This window comes from Rhinolophus sinicus, linkage group LG02, assembly GCF_036562045.2.
Source record: "Rhinolophus sinicus isolate RSC01 linkage group LG02, ASM3656204v1, whole genome shotgun sequence".
Lineage (NCBI taxonomy): Eukaryota > Metazoa > Chordata > Mammalia > Chiroptera > Rhinolophidae > Rhinolophus > Rhinolophus sinicus.
Genome location: NC_133752.1, coordinates 196,113,159 through 196,140,135, shown reverse-complemented (window position 1 = coordinate 196,140,135; position 26,977 = coordinate 196,113,159). Strand labels below are relative to the sequence as shown.

The 26,977-nt window shown below is 44.9% G+C and overlaps 1 protein-coding gene across 6 annotated transcripts in view; it reads left to right on the top strand.

Moving 5' to 3' along the window:
- Positions 1-251: 251 nt before the first annotated feature.
- EFCAB6 (EF-hand calcium binding domain 6) overlaps positions 252-26,977 on the top strand; it is a 215,066-nt gene continuing 188,340 nt past the window's right edge. For 4 of the 6 annotated variants that reach the window (XM_074326517.1, XM_074326519.1, XM_019715052.2 and 1 more), the window contains exons 1-5: positions 252-391; positions 1,741-1,873; positions 7,203-7,300; positions 16,660-16,808; positions 22,883-23,094. In XM_074326517.1, the coding sequence (XP_074182618.1) occupies positions 1,787-1,873; positions 7,203-7,300; positions 16,660-16,808; positions 22,883-23,094 (546 nt within the window). In that variant the 5' untranslated portion in view covers positions 252-391; positions 1,741-1,786. Of the gene's footprint in view, positions 392-1,740; positions 1,874-7,202; positions 8,027-16,659; positions 16,809-22,882; positions 23,095-26,977 lie in introns of those variants that run through there. The other 2 variants (XM_074326518.1, XM_074326520.1) reach the window with 2 other exon arrangements.

Here is a 26,977-nt window from a genome sequence, read left to right as displayed (position 1 = left end):
TCGGCGCGCCCAGTCCCACCTCCAGCTCGCGTGAAGGCCACACAGCAGACACCCGCTTCTATGTCACACTTCATCAAAGCCGATTCCCGCGTCCCTGGGACAACACTTCCGGCGGAAGTTTCCTCCGCGGGGCGGAGCTTCCCTCTTCAGGGGCGGAGCCACCGGGCTTGGCCACGCCCCTCATCTTGCACAAGCCCTTGGTTTACTTGGCCAATAGAAGCTCGGCTTCTTACCCAGTGAGGACACACGTTCTCCAATCAGCGAGCGTCGTCGTCGCTAGGGCAACAGCGTCCCAGTGGCGCCGAGTGAGCTGGGCCTCCGCGGCCCAGCGGCCTGGGGTTCCCTGGCGCAGGTGTGGCCTCACGAGGCGGAGCATCCCAACGGGGCTCGGGTAAGGCGGGGCGGCCTTGGCGCCGGACCGCGGGCGCGAGCTGAAGGGCGGAGGAGGGCCCGCGAGGGCCGGCAGCTCTGAAGGTCCCACAGCCCCGAGACGGCTGCTGCCCACCCCCGGGACACGGAGCTGCCCTTCTCCATCCCTCGTATAGGGCTGGGGATTCGTGTGTTTTTCATTCAACACGTGTGTGTGGAGCGCCTGCCTGTGCCAAGCGCCGTTGGAGGCTCTGGGGCCCCTGCGGTGAAATTGTACGGTTCTGTTCCCATGGAGCTGACGTGGTATTGGGGGAAGATAGACGATAAACAACGTGGGAGGTGGTGACACCTTCCTCCCTGGTTCTATGCCGGTCCCGTGGGAAATACGTGCGAATGCTTTCAGTCGCTCCAATGTACAAAATGTTTCATGTCCCTTATTCCACTTGTCCCCTCAGTAATCTTTTAAATATCATTATTAGCCCCACCTTGTAGATGAGAACTTGAACCCCACGGTGTGAAGGCGATTGTTCAAAATCACACACCTAGGAAGTTGCAGAATCCAAACTCCGCACTTCTGTCTCACGTCAAAGTCTCGGGGCTTTTGGAACATTCTTCTTCCTCAGACCGCACGAAGTTACCCCGCCTCCCTCAGGAATTTTGTGAAATGTTCGGTTGCACAGAGCTATTTAAGGCTATTGGTAAATCGCCATTTCACTTTCAAGAAGAGTAGTTTAATCATGTTTCTTAAGGTACATGTGTCCCTAAATGGGTGGTTTTACAGAAACGCTCTAAAAATATTTAGACTTTCACCTACTGCAGTTCTTTCATTTCTTCCTTTTATTCATTGTCTTCAATCCAACAAGCATTTACTTGGCTAAATTCTGGGGATTCAAAAATGAATCAGGCACAGGCCCTTTGATGATCTGTGAACATATAGTGGTACCTCGGTTTTCGAATGTAATCCGTTCCGGAAAACTGTTCAAGTTCTGAAACGTTAAAAAACCGAGGCACGGTTTCCCCATAGAAAGTAACGCAAAAGGGATTAATCTGTTCCAGACCTTTAAAATCCACCCCTATCTAGCATGAATTTTACTATCTAATGATACCATAGATCCATAAAATTTACCGCGTTCGGAAACCAAAATGTTTGTCAACAGACGTTTGAAAACCGAGGTACTACTGTACTTGCCTCCCACTCAACCTTACTGCAAACTTGACGAGGGCAAGGATTTCGCTTTAGTTATCTGCACTTTCCCCTTCCCTCCATCTGCAGTGTGGTGCTTGGCTCACAGTAGGTGCTCGTACATATTTGTCAAGCAATACTTACCTGAGACTGTAAATGTTACCTGCCTGTTTCCTGTTCCATTCCAGCCATCCACCTCTGGCCCCCGCTGTGACTCCCACAGCTGACTGACACATGGAGGCAGAACCAACTCCAGGAGGATGGTCCAGAGTCGGGTGCCTGCTCAGAGCAGGCAGTTGCTTTAATAAAGCTTCTTTACAGGTGCGTATGGATAATGAATATTTAAGGTTAGAGGTGAGAGTCACTGAAGGCTTTCTTGGATGACTCCTTCCCCTGTCAGGATGGAAAAATAAGCTGTATAGTATAGAGGAGAAACTGAGCGAGACAAGAAGCTAATAATCACTTTCTTCCTTTATGTACCACCGTGAACTTACCTTCGCAAAGTAGATTTATCTAAAAATACCCTAAATCTATGCTTGCACAATTACGTAGATTGGATTCTTATAATATTTCAATATTGATTTCAACACAGTGCTATCCAAGATACCCACACCATTTAGAAGAGCAGATATAAAGGGAAGGAATATATTTGAGAAAACTCTGTGCATAGAGACAACATAAATGTGATACCCTTCCAGCATGAAAGAGCTCTGTTTTCCACTTTTTCCTCTTAGTTTTGCTCTTTTACTGCTATTCTGTTTACTTTGTTTCAGGTCACATTGTTGTTTTTGCTCTCCATCTGTTTGTCTGCAGTTTCACTATTTCTGCGACGACTAGTGCTCCAGCTACTCCTGGTTAATCCTTACTGAGCACTTACTACGTTCCAGGCACAGTGTAGGGCCTCACATACATTTTTTAAATGTAGTCCTCTGCTTACGAAAAAGTACAGACACTCTTCCCCTTTTATAGATGAGGCAACAGGGGTGCAGAGCCGTTAAGAGGCTGCAAGGCAGATAAGTGGTAGGTGTGGCTTCCCCTCCAGGACTGCCTTACAGTAGCACCTGTGTTCTTGACTAGCTCTCCCGCACTCTCAAATATGTACGTGCTCTGGACGTCCCACTAAGCCTTTGCGATGACTACAAGCATACGTACAATGTGGTCAAATAGAAACCTGTCAATCAGGATCATAATAAAGATGGATCCAATAGGAAAGGCACGTCAGGAGGAAAGAGAATACGCAGGTCTTTCATAATGGTTTTGTTCCTTTGGGCTGCCAAGGTAGCTGTGAGCTCCTTGAACTCAAGGAAAAAGAAAAATTAAAGATAAAAAGAAATGGAAGGAAATTGAATTCATTTTGCCAGTGCAAAGAAGACATTCGAATTCCTCTGGAAAAAATACAACTCTTCTCACACCTGCGTGTGAAAGGCATTTCTCCTGGGGTTCAGCACAGAGCGCGGGAGGGCCTGGTTCACACCCAGTGACAGCGGTGTAGACGCAGTGGCCTCGCTGTTGAGGGAGAGAATGTGGCCTGTTGCACTGGTATGAAATTTTTGAAATGAACAATTTGAGTAGTAATAGTTTCCAACACTTTCTGACTTTTGTTCTTCCCCTGGGAGTTTGTAAATGGTGTGACCCTGTCCCCTGGGTCGGTTCCATTCACTTGTTTACTTATTTACTGACCAGTTAGTCACTGTGCACCTGCCCAATGCCATGTCCTGTGTGGGGACTGAGGACCCCGCAGTGGTGGCCACATCTCTGTCCTCCTCACCTGGTGCCTCTGCCTTGTTACTTTCTCCTGCTGCGTTTTATTCTGGGTTGATTTTGGTTTGCTCTTATTTGTTGTCTGGTAAAACCCTGAGACAACACTCAGCACCGTACACTGTAACTGTCTACCTGCCCTCTGCCCTGGGCTCTGTCTGATTTATCTTTCTATGCCTTCCCAGAACTTAAAATTAGTAACAGCTACCAAATAGTGAACAGCCTACTGTATGCCCAGCTGCCTAGACATATTATCTGGGATCTTTCCGTGGCCTTTAGGGTGTGGCACTTAACCTTTGGGTCACTAGGCCCTTGAGAAGCTGATGAAAGCACTGTTTCCTCTCTCTAGACCAGGGGTGTCCTAACTTTTCTCAACGGTTTTCACCAAGGGCCATAATATGTGGTAAAATACACAAACAGCCGGGCCACTCACTCGAGGTGAAGTACGTATTGCCTCACCTGGTTTATTTAAATAAACAATATATTTTTGGAATTTGCTGCAGGCCAATTAACAATGGATTGCGGGCCGCAGTTGGCCTGCGGGCCGCAGTTTGGACACCCCTGCTCTAGACCAATCATCTCTCACACATTTTGCATGTAACCTCAGAGTTTAAAGGTCTACAGAAGTGCACGCAGGGACCCTGTCCCTGTGCCAGGCTAAGAGTACTTGCTTTTAAGAGAAAGATTATTTCCCGTTTGCAAATGACCCAACTGGGTCAGGAGGAGGTTACTCAACTTGCAAGTTTGCACAGAAGGTAGTGGAACCAGTCTGACTCCATGTCTTTTTGACTCCAAACCCTCTATTTTTCTCACTGTAGATGCCCAGTAGGTGACCGAGAGAGTGTATGGAAAGCTAGGAAGGGAATTGGATAGGGTATGTGTCCGAAAATATAACAGAACGTCCATTTGATATCAGAATAGACAAGGAGAACATTTTTCTCAAGTATTTGGATTTAACTGCCAAAATCTTTTGTGTTGCTTGCAACTTTTTCCAATTTAGTGAAGTGATAATCTCCCTCCCCCTCCCCCCCCCCCCCCCTGCCATGATACCAGTTCCAACGGTTTTTGCTTCTGATGCCATTTCTGTTTGGCTGTGCACATTTTTTACTCTTGTGTTGAATTATGTTTTCTCTGGATGCCAAAGCAGATGGATGGCACTTTTGTTATGATTCTGTTATAAATAGCGTCTGTTAACAAACTGGACATCAATACTTCCCTGGCGAATAAATATGTCAGTGACGTAGCCTTCTAATTGTGTGTCTGCCCAGGGTTAAGAAGTGTATTTGACGGTCTGTGACCTGGTGCTTGTTTGTGGGTCATCGGTTTGGATAATCCTTGCTAATTTCTGCTTTACCAAGTTCTGAAGTCATGTTCATTCACATCGTGGAATTCTCTTTATTTAGAGAATGTACACTGAGGAGGATGAAAAGCTAGGAACGACCTTCAGAACTTGGCACGGTGTCTTGCTCATGTTCAGAACACTGTTTAGCTTTCAAAACAAGGGCATATTTAGCCCAAGCTTCTCTTCGTTGCAGGATTAGGTATTGATAGCTGTGGTCCATCCAGAGCAGAGGTTAATGGGCTGCTTACTGCTCACCAGGCTGTGTGGTGGGTGCTGAGCATAGAAAGATGAGTGCGGTTCACCTCTCCCCTGGAGGGGTTTCCTGACTAGCAGGGGCCACGATAAACAGCCAACAGAAAAGTCTGGAAGCAGAGAAGCACAGTGAAAGTAGAGATAGAACTAAGGGGAAGGTCTGGGAGGTATTAATACTTTGACTTGATACTTTTTGTTCCCCCACTGCCCCACAGCAAAGTAATGGAATTACAGTACCTTTGACTATTTTGTCCTTTTCTTTATTAAACAATTGGCAAAACAAAGCTTTAAGGCCGAGCTCTTTGGAAAGGTGTGGTTTATTTAAGGAGGATAGGAAGGCCTCATGAAGGAGGGGCTATACCCTCCATCTTGAAAGAGGAATTGAAGTGTGGAAAAGGGGAAGGAGATTCTAGCAAAAGCATGAACCAAAACGCAGAGGTGAGGAACTCCATTGTCTGTTGGGAGTACTGGGTAAAAGTGCAGCCTGCGTGGAGCTAGCTAATGTCTGGAGGAGTTGCCTGGGGTCAGGTGATTAAAGATGTGAATGATCGTATGCCCCGGAGAAGTACTTCATGGCTTTATGTTAAATGTCAAAACTGTTTAGAGTCACCAAACAATGCAGAATCAGCGCGGAGGGTGCCTGCGTGTCCCCAGCTCACTCCCAGCGATAACATCTTACAGAAGAACCGTAGGACAGTGATCAGAACCAGGGTCTCGCCACTGTGCAGTGCTAGTAACTAAACTACAGACTTTGTCCGCTGTCACCACTTTTGACATGCGCTCGTTGTTTCTGTTGGTGCCTGCGTAGTCCTATGAAATGTTAACACGTGTGGATGTGCATTGCCTGTCTCTCAGCCGGGAGTAGCAGAACTGTGTCTGTGCCTTAGGAATATTAATGCTGGCAACAGAGGGTGGAGCAGAGAGAGAAGTTGGCCCTGGAAGCGATTTAAGGGGCTGCTTCTTAATTCAGACACGTGCGGATGAACAGGGCAGTGCCATGAAGGAGAGAGAGGGGAAGGACTAGTTTTAAGAGGCAGTCTCTCCAAGTGAAATTGACAGCACTTGCTGACTGTGTAGAAAGAAAGGTGGAGGCCAAAGGCAGGGGTTTCTACCCTCACTGACAAGGTTCAGGAGTGGCAGCAAATCCTTTTCACGCAGTAAGCTTGAACACCTCTGAACTAGTCCCTGGCCGGGGGTCTGGGGAGGCAGGGGACAGCACTAATTGAGCACTCGCACACATGGACACATTGTTACAAACTGGGCTGAGGGCTATGAGGGGCAACAGAGGGCCTTGTGGAAGTGTGTAATGGGGGCCCACCTCGAGTGGGGGTGTCGGGGAAGGCTCCCTGAGGACGAGACATGTGAACCGAGGTCTGTGGTAGTGGTTCTCGGCATCAGCCCCAGACCTGGGAACTTGTCAGCAAGGCACATTCTCGGCCCCACCCCCACCAGGATCCAGCTCTGGAGTCAGGACGGGGCGCGAGGGCCCAGCAGCTGGTGTCCAGCAAGCCCTGCAGCTGATTCTGATGGACACTCAAGTTTGAGAACCGCGACCTTTGGGACAGGTTGGAATTCATTAGGCAGAGTGCGGAGGACCACGAGTGGTGTAGGCAGAGGGCTGCAGCGTGTGGGAAAGCTGCCCTGAGGGATTCGCAAGGACCATGTGGTGAGGCCTGGAGAAGCCGGGGAAGGAGGCGTGGGCCCGGCCCGCAGGGCCTTGGGACGCAGTGCAGGACTGTGGGCCTTATTCTAAGGGCGATAGGAAGCAACTGGAATTTGTAAAGCAAGGAAGTAACATGAGGAGATCAGCATTTACAAGTGATTATTCAGGCTGATGTGAGGAAAATAGAGGGGCCCGCAGTAAGGGTGTGTGTGTGTGTGTGTGCGTGTGTGTGGTGTGTGTGTGCACGCGTGTGTGTGGTGTGTGTGCGTGTGTGTGGTGTGTGTGTGTGTGCGCGCGTGTGTGGTGTGTGTGCGCGTGTGTGTGGTGTGTGTGCACGCATGTGTGGTGTGTGGTGCTGTGTACGTATGTGATGTGTGTGCATGTGTGGTGTGTGTGTGATAGAGATGGGAAGAGGACTGGTGCTCAGATAGTGTTGACATCAATTACCTGGGAAACCTAAAATTTAGTGGGAATTTCACGCAGAGGACCAGCCTGAGGTTTTGGACACAGTTCAGTAGCTGGCAAAACCACTTGCTTATCTTAGGCCCAAAGGCTCCGTTCCTGTGGCTTGATAAGCTAAATAAAGAAATCTGTCTGCCAATCTGTGCTAACCCCATTGCTCTCTTATTTTTCAGAATATGCAAATTCAGAAATCGTTCATCTTGAAGGAAATGAAACAAAATAGCACCGAAACAAATGGCAACAGCACCAAACCAGGCAGTTCCAAGGCCAGGTGAGACGCTTCTCTTTCCCGAATGCCTGTGTCTGCCGACGGGGCAGAAGGTGGCGTCACGTTCACGGCGTCTGCTCGTGTGGTATGCTGGGAAGGCCTCAAGAGGAAGGTGCTTTAAACGCTGATAGAGACTGTGTTACCACTTCTGTCACGTGGTGTCAGTCAGTCATTTCCACCACCAGCACGTGCTGAATGCTGAGTTTTGTGCCACAATTGCCTAGGAACTTACATATTCATCACATCCGCAAGCATCGGTTTCTTCATTCTAAAGTTGGACGTCCTTCATTTGGTACTCAGCACGTTCCAGCCAGCAGGCGGTCCTTGCCAGCCCTGGAGCCTAGAACCTGCATCAGCCCGGGCAGGTGTTCTCATGGCTGCGTTTCGCAGCTCCTGCTGTAGGGGGCGGCAGCAGCAAAGCTTTCCCTTACCCACAGGGAACCTTCCCGACTCTCCTTTCCCAGCTTGGAGGGCTTGCCAGGGCCTCGTGGCTGCCCTCTGAACAGGATGTGTGGCAGGCTCCTTGTCTGCTAACAGGGGCGAGGAGAGCCCAATGGCGTGCAGCTCGTCCCTCTCAAAAGGCCGCCAGTCAAACAGTATTTGAGAAGGGAACAACTGTTTGACAGCCGACGTGTCGTCAGTTTTTCTGACACAACCTGTTTTCCCGTTGTCTGTTGCCATATCTGTCATCACTTTAGGGGTGGTGGTGAATCTGAAAATGTTCATGAGGTGAGAGTGAAATTCTGAGACACTTTCTAAAATTAGATTTTTGTGGCCATGCTAGAGAAAGCCCATTGCAGACCAAACAAGATAAGCTTTTTCTCTAGGAGCCGTATTCTGGGGCAGCAACGCATTCGGGCTGATACAATGATCACAAAACACAAGACTCAGTTCAGTTAAACTCAGCATTCGTTATGTTTATGGACCACCGTAAGCAGATGTGGTCCCTGCTCTCACGAATCAGTCAGTGGTCTAGCAGGGAGGACGGCCACACGACCATCTGAGGGGTCGTGGGTATTAATTAAGAAACTCTTCCTGACCTGAGTCACTAGTTCTCAGTATAGGGGATAAGAGTGACAAATCATGGATGCTGCTGAGACTTCTGCCTTGGATGGTTAGGGTTAGCACTGACCCTAAACAAGATCCAGGAGTGGAAGGCTGTATGTACATGTGTAAGTGTGTGTGTGTGCACGTGTGCGTGTGTGTGTGCACGTGTACGTGTGCGTGTGTGTGGGGGGAGGGGAGTGCTGTTGAATGACGGCTGTGCAAATCCGTCATTCATTTGATAAATACTTTTGGAGCGCCAGTTATGTGCTGGGCACTCTTGGGCTGCGTGTACAGGAGTGTAAAAACACTTTCATTTCATGGGCCTACCATCAAGTTTCTAATTTCCCAACTAAAAGTATAGTAACTGGTTGTGGTAAATGCAGTGCAGGGGAGGGGCAGGCTGTGATGAGAGCCTCTGCAGGGAGGCTGTGGGCAGGGTGACCAGGGAGCCGTCTCCAAGGAGGTGAGCGTCATGCCTGGAGCTGAAGGGGGGAAGTTAACCAGGTGAGGGGTGGGGGGAGCATCAGGCAGGGGGAGCCATGGGAGCAAGGTGGGGAGAGTGACAAGATGGGAAGGGACAGGCGGGTAGGAGCCAGTTATGTGCTGCCTGGTCAGCATGTTATAGCTCGCGCTGTGCTATGCTTATTAAAGTTTAAAATAAAAAGAGTCAGTGTTCCCATCATCCCAACGTAGCTATTTTTGTGCCATCTTCTAGCTCCTGTCCACCTGTGCAAATAGGTTTTTATAGCATTACAGTCGTGTTTACCTCAGTGTACCTTTTCTCATAGCATTGCCCTAAACACATTTTGTTTTGACATAGTCTTTCTAGTTTATCATTTATAATAGCGAGATACGACTCCATTAAAGTATATAAACTTGAGATGTTTGTGTTATATTTTGAGTTTGATTTCAGAGTGTGTGTGTGTGTCTTGTGTGTGGATAGACTTGAAATTTATGCTGCAAGAGAAGGTTTATTAAAATGAGGTTTGGGAGGAAGTGACAGCCTGTGTGGGGATTTGAGGAGAGCCTGAGGCAGGGAGACCCTTGGTGGAGGAAAGCTGTGGTCAGACGTGTGAGGCTGCGTGTTTATAAGCCGAGTGCCGCATAAAGGTCAGCTTATAAACATGGATTTTTCTACTAAATTGAATTCAGATGACTGGCTGAATTGTTTTTTATGATACCCTATCATTTGGAATATATCTGTAAATCAACTTGCATTTTTCTAATTTCTATGTTTGGAACGGTAGACTAGGATTGCAAGACAGTTCTGAGATATTAAGGGAATATGAGGCTGGGGTAGGGGAGGCAGGACTGGCCTTCCAGCATTAGTGGCATGAACCCCAGAACCCCAATATTTGATTAGCTATTTACTCGTGTATAGATGACTTGTTTTTAATATTCCATGTGTTCTTTTGAGTAGGTTGCAGAATTGTTAGACTGTTTTGCAAATGCAAGGTATCCGTTCTTGAGGATTGACAGATTTTCTTATTACTCTATCAATATATGCGAACTTCATAGTTAACTATGTGTTTATATGAGAATGCACACAAATCACTCACACATACACACTCCTGGCACAATTGGGCAAAAAGCCTAGGATTACCGTATTTTGCTGTGTATAATGCACTCCCAAGTTTCTAGCCTAAACTTGCAGGGAAAAAAAATCTTTCGCTTTAACTTTTTAATTCAAATTTTTATTCGTTTACATTTAGGTACGTGTTTTTTGTATTATAAAAGAATTTTAGCATTTATTTTTTAACATATTATGGTACAAGAAATTTTATGTACAGGTAACAAATTTACGATGTTTACACCTCATAGAAGACCAAGAACTCTTCATCATTGCAAGTTCATCGTAAGTTCAACAGAATCGATTATCGTATTCCAGGTTATTTTGCATACGATTATCGTTATTGATTTCTAGAGTTACACTTTTAACTCATAAGCATAAATAAAAGAATTAAAAACATTTATATATGTATGGACTTAGTACTACCCATGTATAAGGCGCGTCCTTATTTTTCCCTCACAGCTTTGGGCAAAGAAGTGTGCATTATACATGGCAAAATATGGTAAATTTAGGCGAGTTTGGATCTTGGCTTCATGACTTTCCTCTCTGGGGTTTAATTTCGCCACCTCTGAAAATATGGATAAAGGTATCTATTGACTCACAAGGTTGTCACAAGGTTGCCGACTAACCAATGGCCAGGAAGGAGGTGCTCAGTGATGGCCAGGTGAACCTATTATGGTAGCATCACTTAAATGTAACATTTGCAGGGATCCTGACACCTGAGTGTCCTTAAAAACCGTGGACTTGTACTTATAAATCAACTTCAAGTTTTTCTACCGTAGTGATCTCTGCTTGTTAATACACGGATGGCTGGGCCCCCACCTCCAGGGTTTCTGATTGGTTGGTCTGGGTGGGGCCTGAGGATTTGCATTTCTAAAAAGTTCCCCAGTGATGCTGAGGTTACTGGTTCCTGGACCACATTCTGAGAACCACTGTTTTAAAGCTACTTGTCCGCTTCAACAACCTTTTAGCACTCATTTTTAAAAATGGAAAATACACACATTTAAAAAAAATAATGGCATTAATAACAATAAAGATCCACGTTATTTCTGCTTGAGGAATCTACAAATGGATTAGCTCTTTCCCTCTTGAGATGAACTGGCGATGACATCTGTTGGGAAAAGTCTTTCCTCTGACTCCCGAGATTGGGTGATTCAGTGCATGCTCGTCAGCTCCAGCAAGGCCGGTGTCGCAGAATCTCCACAGGCTCATCCGTGTGGTGCAGATGCTGCTTGGACACCTCCTTCCTGTTGTTTGAAAACGTGCCGCCAGCTTCTTTAAATCCCGAGTTAGATGGAGAGCTGCTGGAGGGTCGGGTGGGTCATGCTTCTCTTTCTGTTCCTCCACCCTCGCCAATGTGTGGCCTGCAGTGTTTGCTGAAGAATAAACCGGTGAGAGAGAGCGTGGTTGCTTGGAAAAGGCTTACACCAGGGATCATGGGTCGAACACCCAAATAGGCCCCCAATGTGGCTTTTTGGGATCTTCGTATTGGAACTGAAGTCTCACTGGCTTTTATGATCCTGCGGTTGGTAGAAATTAGAACTGGAGAAGACCCAACAGGTCAGCCAGCCCTTCTCCCACTGGAAGAGCATTATTCCCTGCAGGGTCCTCGGTAGCAGTGGGAGGAATTACTTTCCATGATTATTATTTTTTTTTCATGCTGTCTTCAACTAAGTGTTTCTTGCATTGAACCGCTTTGTATTCAAGTAATAAAATGCACAACAGGCAGTGCATTTCTGGGTGATTATCTCACTCCTCAGGTGGTGTAATAAGGCACGAGGCCAAAGCCCTGGCATGCCTGATTGTTATTAGGAAGTGAATTTATGGATAAAATAAAGAAAGCGGTTCTTTGCAGCAGCAGTAACTGCAACAAGGGAAGTGGCTGCAGCAGGTCCTCCCCGCAGAGAGGGCTGAGGCAGGACACGCGTGTTCCTAACCATCCGTGTAGCCAGAGACTTCTCACCGCCCTCAAGGAGCCAGTTATTAATTTTGTAAAAAGCAACAGGGAAGCCTTGCCCATTGCCAACTAGGTGAACGGTACCTGGGGAGAGCTCCCCTCCTGGACCCAACTCTGGGCGTAGGAGTTGTGTCATCCCGGGCAGGCTGCTTGCCCGCTCTGCTCATCAGTTTCCTCACCTCGGAAATGGGAAGAGCAAAAAGCGATTAGGCACGGACATGGTTAAATGACAGGTGACAATAAGTCGTAAGCACGTTTTCTGGCTCGTGTAAGTCCCCAGTAAATGCCAGTTGAATTAGATGAACTTTTTTTCCTCCTTAAACTTCTTCATGAGTTTCTTGTCTCTGACCTTTCTCAAGCTTCTTGAAACTCCGTGGCAGTCACTCTGTCTTGCCCACGCTCCCACTTGCCTTCTCTTCTAGACAACCATTGCATTCTTTATCCTCTTTCCTTAATCCTGAAACGCTCCCACCGTCCTCACTTGCTGCTGGTAGCCTGACTTCCTATTTCAAATGGAATTGTTCTCTTAATTTTATTTTCAGATTATTCATTGCAGGTATATAGAAATACAATTGATTTTTATATATTGCTCTTGTATCCTGCAACCTTACTGAAGTTGTTTATTCGTGTGTGTGTGTGTGTGTGTGTGCTTTTTCTTAGGATTTTCTGTATACAAAATCATGTTATTGGCAAATGGAGATAATTTTACTTGTTAGTCTCCAATCTGGATACCTTTGTGTTTCTTTTTCTTGCCTAATTGCTCTGGCTAGAACCTTTCGTATAACGTTGGATAAAACTGGTGAGAGCAGACATCCTCATCTTGTTTCTGATCTTAGGGGGAAAGCTTTTGTTTTACCATTAAATGTGATGTTAGCTGTTGGTTTTTTATTGATGCCCTTTGTCGGGTCAAGGAAGTTCCTTTCGATTCCTAGTTTGTTGAGTGTTTTTATCATAAAAGGTTGTAGGATTTTGTTAAATGCTTTTTCTACAGCCATTGAGATGATATATGTTTTTTCTTGATTCTATTAATGTAACGTTGACTGATTTTTGTATGTTCAATCACCCTTGCCTTCCTGGTATGAATCCCACTTCGTCATGCTGTCTAATTCCTATTCTGTATTGCTGAATTCAGTTTCTTAGTGTCTTGTTGAGGATTTTTCCTATATTCATAAGGAATATTGGTTTTCAGCTTTCTTTTCTTCTGATGTCTTTGTCTGGTTTGGTACAAGGATAATGCTGACCTCATAGAATGTGTTGGGAAGCATTCCTTTCTCTTTTAGTTTTTGAAAGAATTGTTTTTCATTATTCTTTTTTAAATGTTTGGTACAATTCACCAGTGAATCCATCTGGTCCTGTGCTTTTTTGCAGTAAGTTTTTATTTTATTTTTTTTATTACAAATTCAATCTCTTTGCTTGTTGTAGATCTATTCAGATTTTTTTCTTCTTTAGTCAGTTTCAGTAGCTTGTGTCTTTCTAAGAATTTTTCCATTGCATGTAAGTTATCTAATTTGTTGGCATACAATTAGTATTCCCTTATAATCGTTTTTGTTGTTGTAAAGTCAGTAGTAATGCCCTCTCTTTCATTCCTGATTTAAATAATTTGAGTATTTCTCATTTTTTCTTGGTCAATCTAGTTAAAAATTTGTCAGTTTTTTTTTTTTTTTAATTTTTTATTGGGGAACAGTGTGTACTTCCAGGACTTTTCCAAGTCAAGTTGTCCTTTCAATCTTAGTTGTGGAGGGTGCAGCTCAGCTCCAGGTCCAGTTGCCGTTGTTAGTTGCATGGGGCACAGCCCACCATCCCTTGTGGGAGTTGAGGAGTTGAACCGGCAACCTTTTGGTTGAGAGCCCGCGCTGCAACCAACTAAGCCATCTGGCCAATCGGGAGCTGAGCGGCAGCTCATTGACTTCATTCTAGTTGTGGAGGGCGCAGCTCGCTGGCCCAGGGAATCGAACCGGCAGCCCTGTTGCCCAGAGCTCGTGTTCTGACCAATCAAGCCACCTGTCTGCCCCCAAATTTGTCAGTTTTGCTGATGTTTTCAAAGTACCAACTTTTTATTTTGTTGGTTTTCTATTATCAATTTCATTTATTTCTGCTTTAATCTTTATTAGTTCCTTCATTCTACTTGGGTTTAATGTACTCTTATTTTTATACTTTTTTTTCTAAAGGAAGATGGTTAGCTTATTAATTTGAGATTTTCTTCTTTTTTAATATAGGTATTAACAGCTATAAATGTCCATCTAAGCAACGTTTATCTGCATCCCATAAATTTTGGTGTGTTGTGGCTGTATTTTTATTTATCTGAAAGTATTTGCTAATTTATCTTGTGATTTTTTTTTTTTTTTTTACCATTGGTTATTGAGGAGTGTGTTGTTTAATTTCCATGTATTTGTGAATTACTCAGTTTTTTTCTGTTATGGATTTCTAATTTCATTTTAGTGTAGTTGGAGAACATGTATTGATAATTTTAGTCCTTTTAAATGTATTGAGATTTGTTTTATCTCTTAACTTATAATCCATCCTGGAGGATGTTCCATGTGCACTTGAGCAGAATGTGTATTCGACAATTGTTAGGTAGACTGTTCTTTAAATGTCTATTAGGTCTAGTTGGTTTATAGTGTTGTTCAAGTCTTCTATTTACTTGTGGATCTTCTGTTGAGTTGGTCTATCCATTATTCAAAGTGGGTCTTGAAGTTTCCAGCTATTATTGTTAAAGTATGTGTTTTCAGTTTTGTCAGTTTTTGCTTCATGTGTATTGGGGGCTATATTATTAGGTACATATATGTTTATCTTCATTCTTTCTCTAATGCTCTTCCTTCCTTCATATAGATCTGAGGTTTTGACCTATATAATTTTTCCTTCTTTCTAAAGAATTTATTTTAACAAAATTTCTTGCAAGCAGGACTGCTGGTGACAAATTCCCTCAATTTTTGTTTGTCTGATAAAGTATATTATCCTTTTGAAGGATAATTTTGCTGGATACAGAATTCCAGGTTTTTTCTTCTTTTTTTCCTTTCGACATTTTAAATATTTTATTTCATTCTTTTCTTGCTTGCATGGTTTCTGAAGATAAGTATGTATGGGCCATACTTTTTTCTTTTCTTTTTTTGTATATCATAAATCTTTTGTTGAAAATTAGACATTTTAATAATGTGGCAATTCTTGAGATCATATTCTCTTTCCATGCTTTGTTTGTTTAGTGACTTTTCTAAACTAACTTTGTATAGTCTGTATTCTTTGTCATGTATGGCCAGTGAAGTCTCTGATTGGTTAGCTCACTGGTCGCCTCATGATAGGACAGAGATTTCCTTAGATGCCAGGAAACAGTAGTCTTTCGATCTTTGCTTAGGGGCTCTTTGTGTGTGTGGGCGCTTTCCTTCAGCACTCAGCCAGGCAGTTTACAATTCTACCTGAGCTTTCACTTCCTGCTTGAGGCTTTGACCAGAGCCTGTCCAAGGCAGCCAGAAGTGAGAGCTTAGGGCTTCGCAGGTTTTTCCTGAGCAAACTCTTAGCCCTGGAGAGGCTCACAGCCCTATGTATGTGAGTGGCCGTCTAGATTCCCAGGAAGATGTGGGAGCTTCTCAAAGCCCCTAGGGACAACTCATTGCCTAGATTTTGCCTTTAAGCTTTTTAGTTAGTCTATTATTTTGTCTACCTGTTATCTGCCTGCTCAGGCACCTAAGATTTTAAGCAACAATTGCCCTGACTTTTTCAATAAATGCCTTTTGACGAGAAGCCTGTTCTTCCTGGGCAAGCCCTGAATTAGTTCAAATAAAGACAGACTGGTGAGTGGGGTCTTTCAGGAAACCATCAGGTAGGTCAAATAATGAAAATTTTCTGGTAATGGACTTTTGAAGGAGTTCAGCCCCCTCTTCTCCTTCCAGCGGCTCTTAGGGTTTGCGCTGTGATCACAGGCTCCTGCAGATTTGGGGGCGGGAGGAGATGGGAACAGAGGAAGTTAAAATGCCACAAAACTCTCTATCTTTCATGAATAAATGCTCCCTAGATTGCTGCAAACCTTTGATTAAATTCCAGAGTTCTGAGACAGTTGATTGTAACACTTTTGCCAGTGTTCTCAATGCTGTTATGGAGGAGAGGATTTTCAGAGGTCCTCACTCTACCATCTTTTTTTTACACTTTATTTATATATTTATTTTGACATTTAATAATATTTTATATGAATTTCAGGTGTACAGCATAGTGGTTAGACATTCATATAATTTAAGAAGTGAGCCCACTGACTAGTCTAGTACCCACCCGGCACTATACATAGTTATTACCTATATTATTGACTATCTTCCCTGTGCTTTACTTTATATCCCCATGACTGTTTTGTAACTACCAATTTGCACTTCTCAATCCCTTCACCTTTTTCACCCTGCCCCCCATCCCTCCATCGTCTCTAGCGCTGTCCCCAGCTCTGCCTCTGGTTGTGTGTTGGATGTACAGTGAGGCATTTCCAGAGAGCTCAGAGAAGTCAGACTCTGCCCCTATTGCCCACCAAAGAAATGAGTGCATGGTAGTCAAGATGCGGGTGGCTTTTCTTATCCCAAAGCTTCTTTATTTTCCCACTTTTGAAGATTATTGGATCTGCTAAAAACAAGGCGTCTGCAATCACAATTTGGTGTTCACTTTAAGAATAGTCTTTGAAACACTGGAAAGAAGGTCATGACTAGCAGCATTTTAATAGTCTCCGGCTGTCCTTTCAGAAACTAAATAGATAGGAGGTTGGCCACGTTTGTAATGTGTGCTTGAAGATAATGTAATCTGTTCTCTTTCATATCACAGGGATTTAACGTACAAAAGAGCGATTATACCCGATTGTCCGACTTCATCTCCTCATACACAGAAATTCACAAATTTAAGACCGCATTCTTCACCATGTAGAGTCTATTCAAGAAATGCTTTCCAAAACGTGTTCAGACCTTCTTCTTCAAGTGAGTATTCATGAACAAGTAATACTAGCAGTAGATATCACTTATGTATATTATTTTTTTGAGTACTTTTAGGTTTACAGAAAAATTGAGCTAAAGTGCAAGAAAGTTCCCATACACCCCTTTACTTCTCACCCCTAGTTTCCCTATATTATTAAAACACCTTGATTAGTGAGGTGCGTTTGTTATGATTGATGAGCCATTATTGATACATTACTGTTAATTGAAGTCTCCAGTTTCTAGCAGAGTTCACCCTTTGTGTTGTACACTCTCTGGGTTTGATAAATGAATAAGTACACGTGTCCACCCTTACAACAGCGTACTAATAGTTTCGCTGCCCTGAAAACCCTCTGAGCTCTGCCTGTTCATCTCTCCCTCCCCCAACCCCTGGCAACCACTGATCTTTTTCCTGTCTCCAGAGTTTTGCCTTTTCCAGAATGTCGTACAGTTGGAATCATACAGTATGCAGCCTGTTCAGATTGGCTTCTTTCACTTAGCAATCTATGCACTTAAGGCTCCTTCGTGTCTTTTCATGGTGTGATAGTTCATTTTTATCTCTAAATGATGTTCTCTTGTATGTGTGCACCACAGTTTATTCATCTGTCCACTGCTGAAGGGCCTCTTGGTTGCTCTCACATCTTGGAAATTATGAATGAAGCTGCTATATTTGCGTACAGGTTTTTGTGTGGACATAAGTTTTCAACTCCTTTGGATCACTCACTCAGTTACAAAGCCATACAATTTGACGTAATTTCATTTGTTCATTCACTTGCCCCTTCCTTCCTTCCTTCCTTCCTCCCTCCCTCCCTCCCTCCCTCCCTCCCTCTCTCCCTCTCTCCTTCCTCCCTTTCTCTCCCTACCTCCCTCCCTCCCTACCCTTTCCCTTTCTCTCTCCCTCCCTCCCTCCCTCCCTCCTTCCTTCCTTCTGAAACCTTTTATGAACCCTAATATGTGATAAGAACTGTCGCAGGTACTGAAGATAAAGAGATGGGTCCCGTAGAAGGGCCTGCCCTGGGGGAGCTCCCCATCTAGAGAGGGAGATCAGGAATCCCAGTGGATAGAGACAAATGCCATAAGACGCAGGGACAGAGCACTGTGAGCACACCCCCCTGTGAACCAGAAGGACACAGTGAAAGGGGACGTTGGATTTTGCCTTGCGAGTGGAGGACAGGCGTTCTAGTCAGAAGTCACATTCAGCACCCGTGCTTGCTTACAACTGGTGAGACTTTAATCCCGTGGTCATACCCACCCACTAGGGGCCTGAGGAAGGCGGACATCACTGCCCACGGCCACGTGTCTACCCACATCTCAGGGTTTCAGTTTCTAAGGGAAAGGGGGCGGGCTTAGCTAGTGATTTCCAACGCAAAAATTTATCATCAGTAATAAATCTGTTCCAGTCTAATAGCCATGTCTGTGACATTCTTGGGATATTTCTCACTTGAACTAACGTTCTGATAGTGCAGAGAAGCGGGTTTGCTGGATTAGAGGGCATTCCTGCTCTTAAGGCTCTTGGTGACGGCCCTTTGGGAAGCTTGTACCTGTACAGCTCCACAGACAAGATGTAAAGGTGCTTATTTCTAAGCATCCTAACACAGAATGTGATCCTTTACAGCTTGTCTGTTTGAAATCCCAAAGCAATATTGTGATTTTAATTTGCATTTCTTTCATAGTAATATTAACTTTGATTCTCAAGTTTATCAGGTTTCTTTCTTTCGTAATCTGCCTTTTCATATCCTTTGCCCATTTATCTACTGTGAGTTGGTCTTTTTAGTGATTTGTACGAACTCCCTTTGTTTTAAAGATGTTAATCCTTTATCTGCCTTATGTGCCATCAGTGTCTTTTTTAATTTGCCATTTGCTTTTTACTTTTATTGATGGTATTTTTTAATGTGCCAAATAATATTTTTCTTAAATTAAAAAGTTATATGTGTACATACGGTGTCTTCCAGCATCATTTTCTTCTCCAAAGGTGGTCACCATTGTTTGGCCTCTCTTTCATGCATGCACACATATACACATAGAGATGTACTTGTGTAACGCATACATTAAATCACATCCTGAGGTGAACGTGAACCTGTGAGCCACAGCCACAGATATTAGACACCCTATTTCCTTTAAAAATGATTTTTGCTTTTGTTTGTTTCAATTTGAATAATTTCTATTGCTCTGATTTTGTATTCACTAATCCTTTCTTCTGCCCTGTATCTATAGTCTGCTGTTAAGCAAATCAAATGAATATTGTATTTTTAATGTCTGACTTGTTCATGTGCTTTTAAAAAATAGTTTCCATTTCTCTGTTGGAATCCCCCCTATGTTCAGCATGTCACTTTTTCTTGTAATCTCGTTAATATATTTATCGTTCTTAGTTCAAATACCTCATCATTTCTGCCTCTGTGCTCACTGTGGGTCTGCTAATGACTGTTTTTGCTCTTGATTAGATCACCTTTTCTTATTTCACTTGTCTTGCAATTTTTAAATGCTTTAAGACCAGACATCTGTGTGAAAAACAGTAGAGACAGAAGTAGCTAATATTCACCACCCACAAAAGGAGTGCCCCTTCTTCTCCTTCTAGTGAGACGGGCTGACTCAGTTGAGTCGCTGAGTTGAGCTGTGTCTGGACTTGGTTGCAGCCGCATTAGCGCTCGGTGACGACCGGGTTCAGATGCCTGCTTTTAGCGGATCATGACGCCTGAGTCCTGCTGAGACTCCGGAGGTCTCTGTTCCACAGCCCGGCGGCCAGCTTGGCCTCCTGGGAGCCCTCTGCTTTACAGCCCACCTGCCGGTTTTGGAGGGGTTCCGGGGGAGTTCTCTGTCCTCCAGCCCGGCCCCCAGCTCGCTGCCCTGCCCTGCCCCCGGCATCAGAGCCTCGGTTCTTCCCCTCTGTGCTAACACTTGGGGGGCTGCAGCCCCACCCTGCGGAAGACCCTGGGTGCCTCGGGCATATCACAGCTCTGTGCGTCGCCCCCAACTTTGGGGCGCGACTTCTGCGCATGTGTGAGGGCACTAGCAGCCGGGCGCAGACTTGCCGTGTGACCAGGGCTATCGGCACGCGAGCCCATCGCAGCCGGCCTGAGGGTCGCTGGTCTTCTCTTCACTCCTGCACAGAGGGATTTGCTCGCAGCCTGGGGCGCTGCCAGGGTGAAAGGGGTCATGGGTCTTTCTTCTCTGAGGAGTGGCTGGTCCTTTCCGGAATTTAATTTCTTTGCATCCCCAGTTCTCTGATGGTTTTTAAACCCATCTTTTGAAGCTTATCTCATTTTTTTCTCATTGTTAGGGTGAGAGTGACAGTCTGTTGTGACTTTCTATATCCTAGATGGATGTAGAAAATTTTGTCAAATTGCCCTCCAGAAAGATTATATCAATTTGTACTCCCACTAGCAGGTTATGCAAAATTTGGTTACTGCTTTCATGTTAAATCTCAGAAGTTGCAGAGGGCACGTGAAATAAAAGATTTTCCTTCAAGGATTTTCAAATAGTTTCAGATGAGTATTTTCTGATACTTTTAAATTAGAATTATTGATTGTGAAGATGGGGCTTCTTGGAAAGCAACTCAAATGTACATGAAAAGTCTGAGAAAAGATTTCAAGACAGAAACATAAACTCACGGGGGGTCCCTCTGTGACCCACTGGGGTCAGGCAGAGGATTTCCAGGCCGGGTGGGGAGAGGGCCAATAGTGTTTACAGCTGATACTGACTCATGCAGCCCCTCCACGTGGACTGAAGCGGCTGCTTCTGAGACCTCAAGTGACAGTCAGAAATGGAGAGGGAAGCGTGGACTGAGCCCTGCACTTCTGAGATCCTTAAAAGTCTTGGGCGACTCGAGCCCCTTCTCCTGCCTCAGGCCCTCTGCCCAATCCTCTTCTCCACGCCTGCCCTCTCCCAGGGGAGCGTCTGACCAGGACACCCACACGTGGCCTCTCCCGGGGGCTTCTTGGCTTCCTCACGGCTGGTGTGACCGTCGAGAGGAGCAGGCGGAAGCTTGTCATGCCTTTTGTGACCTCGTCTTGGAAATCATGGCATCAATTCTGCCCTAGTCACAGGCCCTCCCAGACTCAAGGGGAAGGCGCACATACCCCGCCTTTAGATGGGAGGGGTGTTAACATGGTGTCGCAAGAAAAGCACGTGTGGCAGGGACCTTCTGGTGGCCATCCTGGAGAATACCTGATGCCTTCCCATATTCTCTTTCTCAGTGGAGGCTGTCACCCCTACACCCAGCCTCCCGTGCCAGATACAAAACTTCCCTTTTCCCCTCCCCACCCTGTGCACCAAATCAGAAGGTTCTGTAGACTCTCACCTGTCCATTTGCACATCTCTGATTCACCCCTACTTTTCACTCCGTGACCATTGCATGAGCAACACCTCTATCACTTGCCTGCACGGGCTGTGATTACCCAACGTCTCACGCCACCGCTCTGCTCCCCTTGCTGTTCCTCCCCCACATGGCACCAGGGTGCAGTTTAAGAATGAACACAGGGCTGTGTCGTTCTCTGGATGCAAAGCCCTCTGTGGCAGCCTGTCCCCAGAGCACAAAGCCAGAGGACCGACCGCCCGTGGTTTGGCGCCTGCCGGCCTTTGCAGGCTCCTCTCTTGGCGCATGTCTGCTCTGCCTGTCCCCTCGCCGTCCCTCCGCCTGGGCTGGCTGCCCTCTGCAGCAGCCGCACTGCCAGCCCCTCTTGCTCTCGGGAGCACCATGGTGCAGTTGGCATGTCACCCCTTTCCTCTAAGAAGCTTTTCCTGAGACCTTCCATCCTGCCAGCGGCCACAGGCAGCCCCTGTTCCGGGCCTCCAGTGTACTTGGTTACGGGTGACTGCTCCCCCTCCAGGCAGCTGGGGCCTCGTGAGTGAGAGGCTTCCCCAGCCCCCATCAGATGCCTTGCGTGTGCTGGGCCCTCAGTGAGCGAGCAGGGAAGGGGAGCACCGCTGAGGGCCAGGAAGGAAGTGGCCCCCAGGCCCTGCCCTGCTGCTGCTCGGGAGGGTAGGATGTGGCAGATGCGGCAGGTGGCCACGGCAGTGTGACTCCAACAAGACAGCTCAGGCTGGGTGGCCCAGGGTGGCGGGCGCCCTGAGAGCCTGGCTTTGAGTCTGTTACCCCAAGGCCAAAGCCATCGCTGCCCTCAGCTCAGACTGGGAAGGTTCAACAGCGTGATGAGAAATTCTCCTCCTTCCCTAGCTCCTGCTTGTGAGTGAGTTTATAAAAGAGGAGGCAATGTTAGAGACATTTAACACACATCCGGAATTTACAGTGTAAGACAGAGCTGCTAAATCAGCTATGGTCACCAAGCCTTCGCAATGTCATAAATAAATACGAGAGATTTACCAGCGACCATTCTTCTTAGCCTCCTCTTTCCCCAGGAGGCTATAAACTATCCGAATACAGTAATCACGTCTTCCTGCTCGTGGTTCTGATTGGCACCGTCCGTTGATTTGTAGTTGCTGTAGCTACTTAGCTCTGGCAGTTTTCATCTTAGGCAGAGGGGAGGGAGGCTGTATTATTATAGCTCTCCTTCGGTGACACGGGGACCCTGGGACCTAACGCACGGCAGCTGGGACACAATCCTTTTCCTCCCAGAAAGGGCAGTCCCCCTGAAAGCTCAGCGCACTCCGAACATTCTTCCATTACCTGTAGTATCTATCCTAGTCTCATTTTTTCCTTGTCTTTGAAAGGGAAATGATCTAGATTTAAGAATTACATGTTTTTCCCTCAAAAATTGGCAAGAGATGCAAAGTGAATATGATATTTTAAAGATTGATTTGAAATGATATTGATTCTTAACAAAATTTTATTTTAATATCCTTATTTTTCACTCGTAGTGACATATGTCCTTTATAGGGAAGATTATCTTTGCCTTGTTTTTTCTTTCTAACGTTATTACTGCCATTTTGCATTGATCAAATTTCAGAGGGGAAAAAAAAACGGGGGCAGATTTGCCATTGCAAGTTACCCGATGACTAGATGTGTAAACCTGGCTGCAATAGACCTACTGTTTCAGAAGTTTGCTTGGTCCTGGTACCCAGTGAAACGGTTTTCGTGTCCGAGTGCTAAGCACGTTTAATCCATAGCTGTTTCTCTTGTGCAGCCGCAGCTTTTGCAAATCCAATACTGTCCTTCTTCGACGTTAAACGGATTTTATTTCAAAGAATGACCGATAAAGGGGATGAGTTGAAAAAAGCCTTTGAGCTGCTTGATGCCAATCACAGCCTGACAGTGTCCAAGAGTGAACTGCGAAGAGTTGTCAGCACTTTCCTGCTGCCTCTCACGCGAGAACAGTTCCGCGATGTGCTGGCCCAGGTACGGTCCGTAGAGCAGCTTAGAGGAAACTGACCAGGGAGAGGAGGGCGTGGGGACCCGGGCATGTGGCCCCAACCTTTCCCTCGTCCCAAGTGAGCAGTTCAGGTTTCAGTTTTCACAGTCCCCTTCGTTACATTCTGGCAGATTTGGGATGATCGCTATGCACTGGGGTCATAGTTTGCACGAAGCGCTGTTACAGTCCTTTTAGTTTTTTAAAGAAGGCTTCCAACGTATGAAGTATTTGGTTAACTTACATTTTGGAACTTAGTGCAGATGCTCCTTGACTTATGATGAAGTTACATCCAGATAAACCCATTGTTAATTGAAAACATCTTAAGTCGAAATGCATTTCATGCACCTGACCTACTGAACATCGTAGCTTAACCCACCTGGCCTGCCTTAAACGTGCTCAGACGCTTCATTAGCCTGCGGCTGGGCAAACCCTCCAACACAGTGAAGATGCTGTAGAGTATCAGTTGTTTACCCTCATGGTCGCACAGGAGAGTGGGGGCTGTGGCCACTGCCCAGCATCAGGAGAGAGGGTATCACTAGCCAGGGAAAAAGATCAAAATTCAAAGTGCAGTCTACTGAATGCATATTGCTTTTGCAGCATCGTAAAGCTGAAAAATCCTAAGTTGAACCATTGTAAGTCAGGGGCCGGCTGTATTTTGCATTTGTTCTTGCTTCAAATGGTTATTGAGAACTTACTGTGTGCTTGACCCAATGCAGAGCAGTCAGACGCTGGATGCCCATGAGAGGACCCCAGTCCTGCTTGAGATCTCTGCAAGTGTTGATAGGTGCTAAGACAGGCATAATTACTGGGTGGTGTGGGAATTAGAGGAGGGAGTGCTCCCTAAAAATGAGGTGTGGTAGTCCGGGTAGGCTTCTGGGAGGAGGGGGTATTTAGCTCTAGGGGATACACTCCCTCCATATGTACATGCATTTACATCTATGTTTATTTCTATATCAATTTTTCTACATATTGAAAACCATAAGTTCACACCAGTACTGCCAATTCTGTTCCAACACCTCAGGGTTCATTCTAGTTTTCTCACTTTTCATATTTATAACTACCTTTTCGCATAGTGAGAAACTTGGCTTCTATTATTCTTAGTATATTTACATATTTGACTGGTCTCCCTGGCGTGTGACTCATGTCCAGTCTCCAGCACCCGCACGCCCCACTCTGCACGTGCGGGACTACCGCGGCTCCCCCAACACTGCAGACGTAGTTTTTCTCTGCCCGTCTAAGGACTTTCGGACTGAATTGTTAGGGAACAGACAGGAAGAAGGGAGGGGGAAGAAAGATGAAGAGCTTCTTTTCTTCCTTTTAAAAAAATGTTTTCTCTTTATTCACGTCCAAAATTGCACGAATGGTACATATTGATATTTCACATGCCACTCTTGATTGTATCTACGTTTTAAATGAAACTTTATTAAGATATAATTTACATATCATGAAATTCACCATTTAAAAATGTACCAGTTAGTGGTTTTTAACATATTCACAGAGTAGTGCAAGCATCACCACTATCTACTTCCCGAACGTTTCATCAGCCCAGAAAGAAACAACGTGTTCTTTAGCAGTTACTTCTTATCCCTCCCCCCTTCTTCCTGCCGCCATTCGTCTACATGTTGTCACAATAGGTTTGCTTATTCTGGACGTTTCATGTAAATGGAATAATACAATATATGATATATTGTGTCTGGGCTTCCTTCAGTTAGCCAAATGCTTTCAAGGTCCATCGATGTTGTAGCGTGAATCAATAATTTGTTCTTTTTTATAGCTGAATAAAATTCCATTGCCACCTTTTGTTTACCATCAGTTGATGGACTTTTGGGTTGTTTCCATTTTTTGGCTTTTGTGATCAGTGCTTTTATGAAAATTCCTGTACAAGTTTTTGTGTGGACATATGTTTTCCGTTCTCTTGGGTACATACCTAGGAGTGGAATTGCTGTGTCATATGGTAATGTTCTTTGCTTTTAAAGAACATTTGTCCTTACAAACAGTGCATCAGTTTTCTCCTAAGCTCGATTTAACTGATACTTTATACCACATGGAGAGTTAAAATATTATTTCTTACTAATGTCTCCCTATATTCATGATCTAATGTTAATTTAAAATTTTGACAATCTTCCCAAGTTTATCAGCTATGCAGGAAGAGGAAAAGTACAGTAAATGTTAAATGTGTATCCGTTTTTAAAAGCTACATCTGTTTTTAAAAGAAGTCATCGAGAATTGAGAATTTCAAAGATTTTTAAAAAACAGGTCCTGGTCATCTACCGTAAGTGACAGGCACGTTTTTCTAGGACCCTGTGATCCGTGTGTAAACCAAGGAGGCTGGAGTGTGGTGCAGTGAACAGAAGGCCAAGTTCATTGTGAATGAGGGGCAGGGCAAGATTCTCTTCCCATTCCCTCGCGTTCACACCATGTGTGACTTTTTCTAGATCTTTTAATGACTAATCCATGTGGTGATACAAACTTTCTTTTCCAATAGGCAATGTAAGCCTGACTAGAAATGCATAAAACTGGTAAAATAGTTCACGAGACTTGCCCCCTTAAAATTAGAAAAGAATTTTCCCGTTATAGTGAATTTGCTTTAGCTTTAATTTTATTTCAAGAACCAGGTCAGGCACGTTTGAATGTGAGAGTATTTTGATAATTGCTCAGGGCCTGTACCTTAGTTTTCACTAATTTTTTTAAAATGTGGCCTCCGTCTCTGAATATTAATATACAAATTTTTGAAGAAGTTGAATTGGTAAATAGATTCCAGGGAAGGACAACCAAGCTCTGCGTGGTCCCAGTGGTTGTGGCAGGTGAGGAAAGAGAAGTCTTTGAAGATTCTTGTCAACATGATGGTTGTTGACTTAAAAATTACCCTCCCCTCCCTAGCCCCAGTCTAAGGATTTGCTTCCAGCGATTCATCTATGGACGGTTTTGATTCTTAAATGTTTTTGCCACAATCACAAATATTGAATGTTTTTAGCAGAGCTCCCCCTTTTGGACTAGCTCCTTTGGCGTCTAAGGGGCTTAACTTTGGGAGACTGGTCATTAACATGTATCTGCCATATACAATTTGCTTTAGACCATAAATAACAAGATGAATGTGACAAAAACTTCAATAGGTTGATGGATTTTTTTTATTTTTTTTTTACATGTTGGGTGGTTAGTGTGGTGACATGAACTTGGGCTCTGGAGTCACAGAGATGTCTGGCATTTAATGACAGTGCTGTGCAGGGAGGTTACACCTCTGCCCTGTGGACTGTGGAAAATGTCAACACCCTCAGCAGGGGGTTTTCAGGCTGCTTCACTCAATGTGAAAACCAAGAGTGGTGCCTGTGCCCATGTCTGGACCAGGAGCTCTGCCAGTGTTTCTTTCCCGCTTCCTTTGGGCAGTGCTCTTCTCACTGCCCAAGCCGTGAGGGCATCTACACATTTAATCTGTCCTTGCCCTTCTTCTGTAGATTAGGGAAGCTTTGCAGTGTCTACCCAAAATTATGTCTCCTGAAAAATGCCCTGTCAGAAGTAGAAGTCCTGGGTGTCCTTTCCAGGAAAAGGACTCAACCTTCCTCTGGCCGGTCCCATTTCCTACTTATATTAATACATGTTTTCAATAGTAAAGACATTTGTGCTTTGGGAAGACCGAGATAACCACACTGGGACTTCAAGGGCTTAGTAAATATCAAACTTGCCTGTGTGGACTTGGGAGACATTCGGCCATATGGGAAACTGTCCTTTGTGTATTTGCATAAAGCTTAATAAAATATACTTATATTGATTATATATTTATCTTAATTTTAGTTCATACTCCTTTTTGGGGGAATACTTATGTTCACTTTTTAAAAAAGTTGACTTTATTTAGAAATAATTTCAAACCCCCTG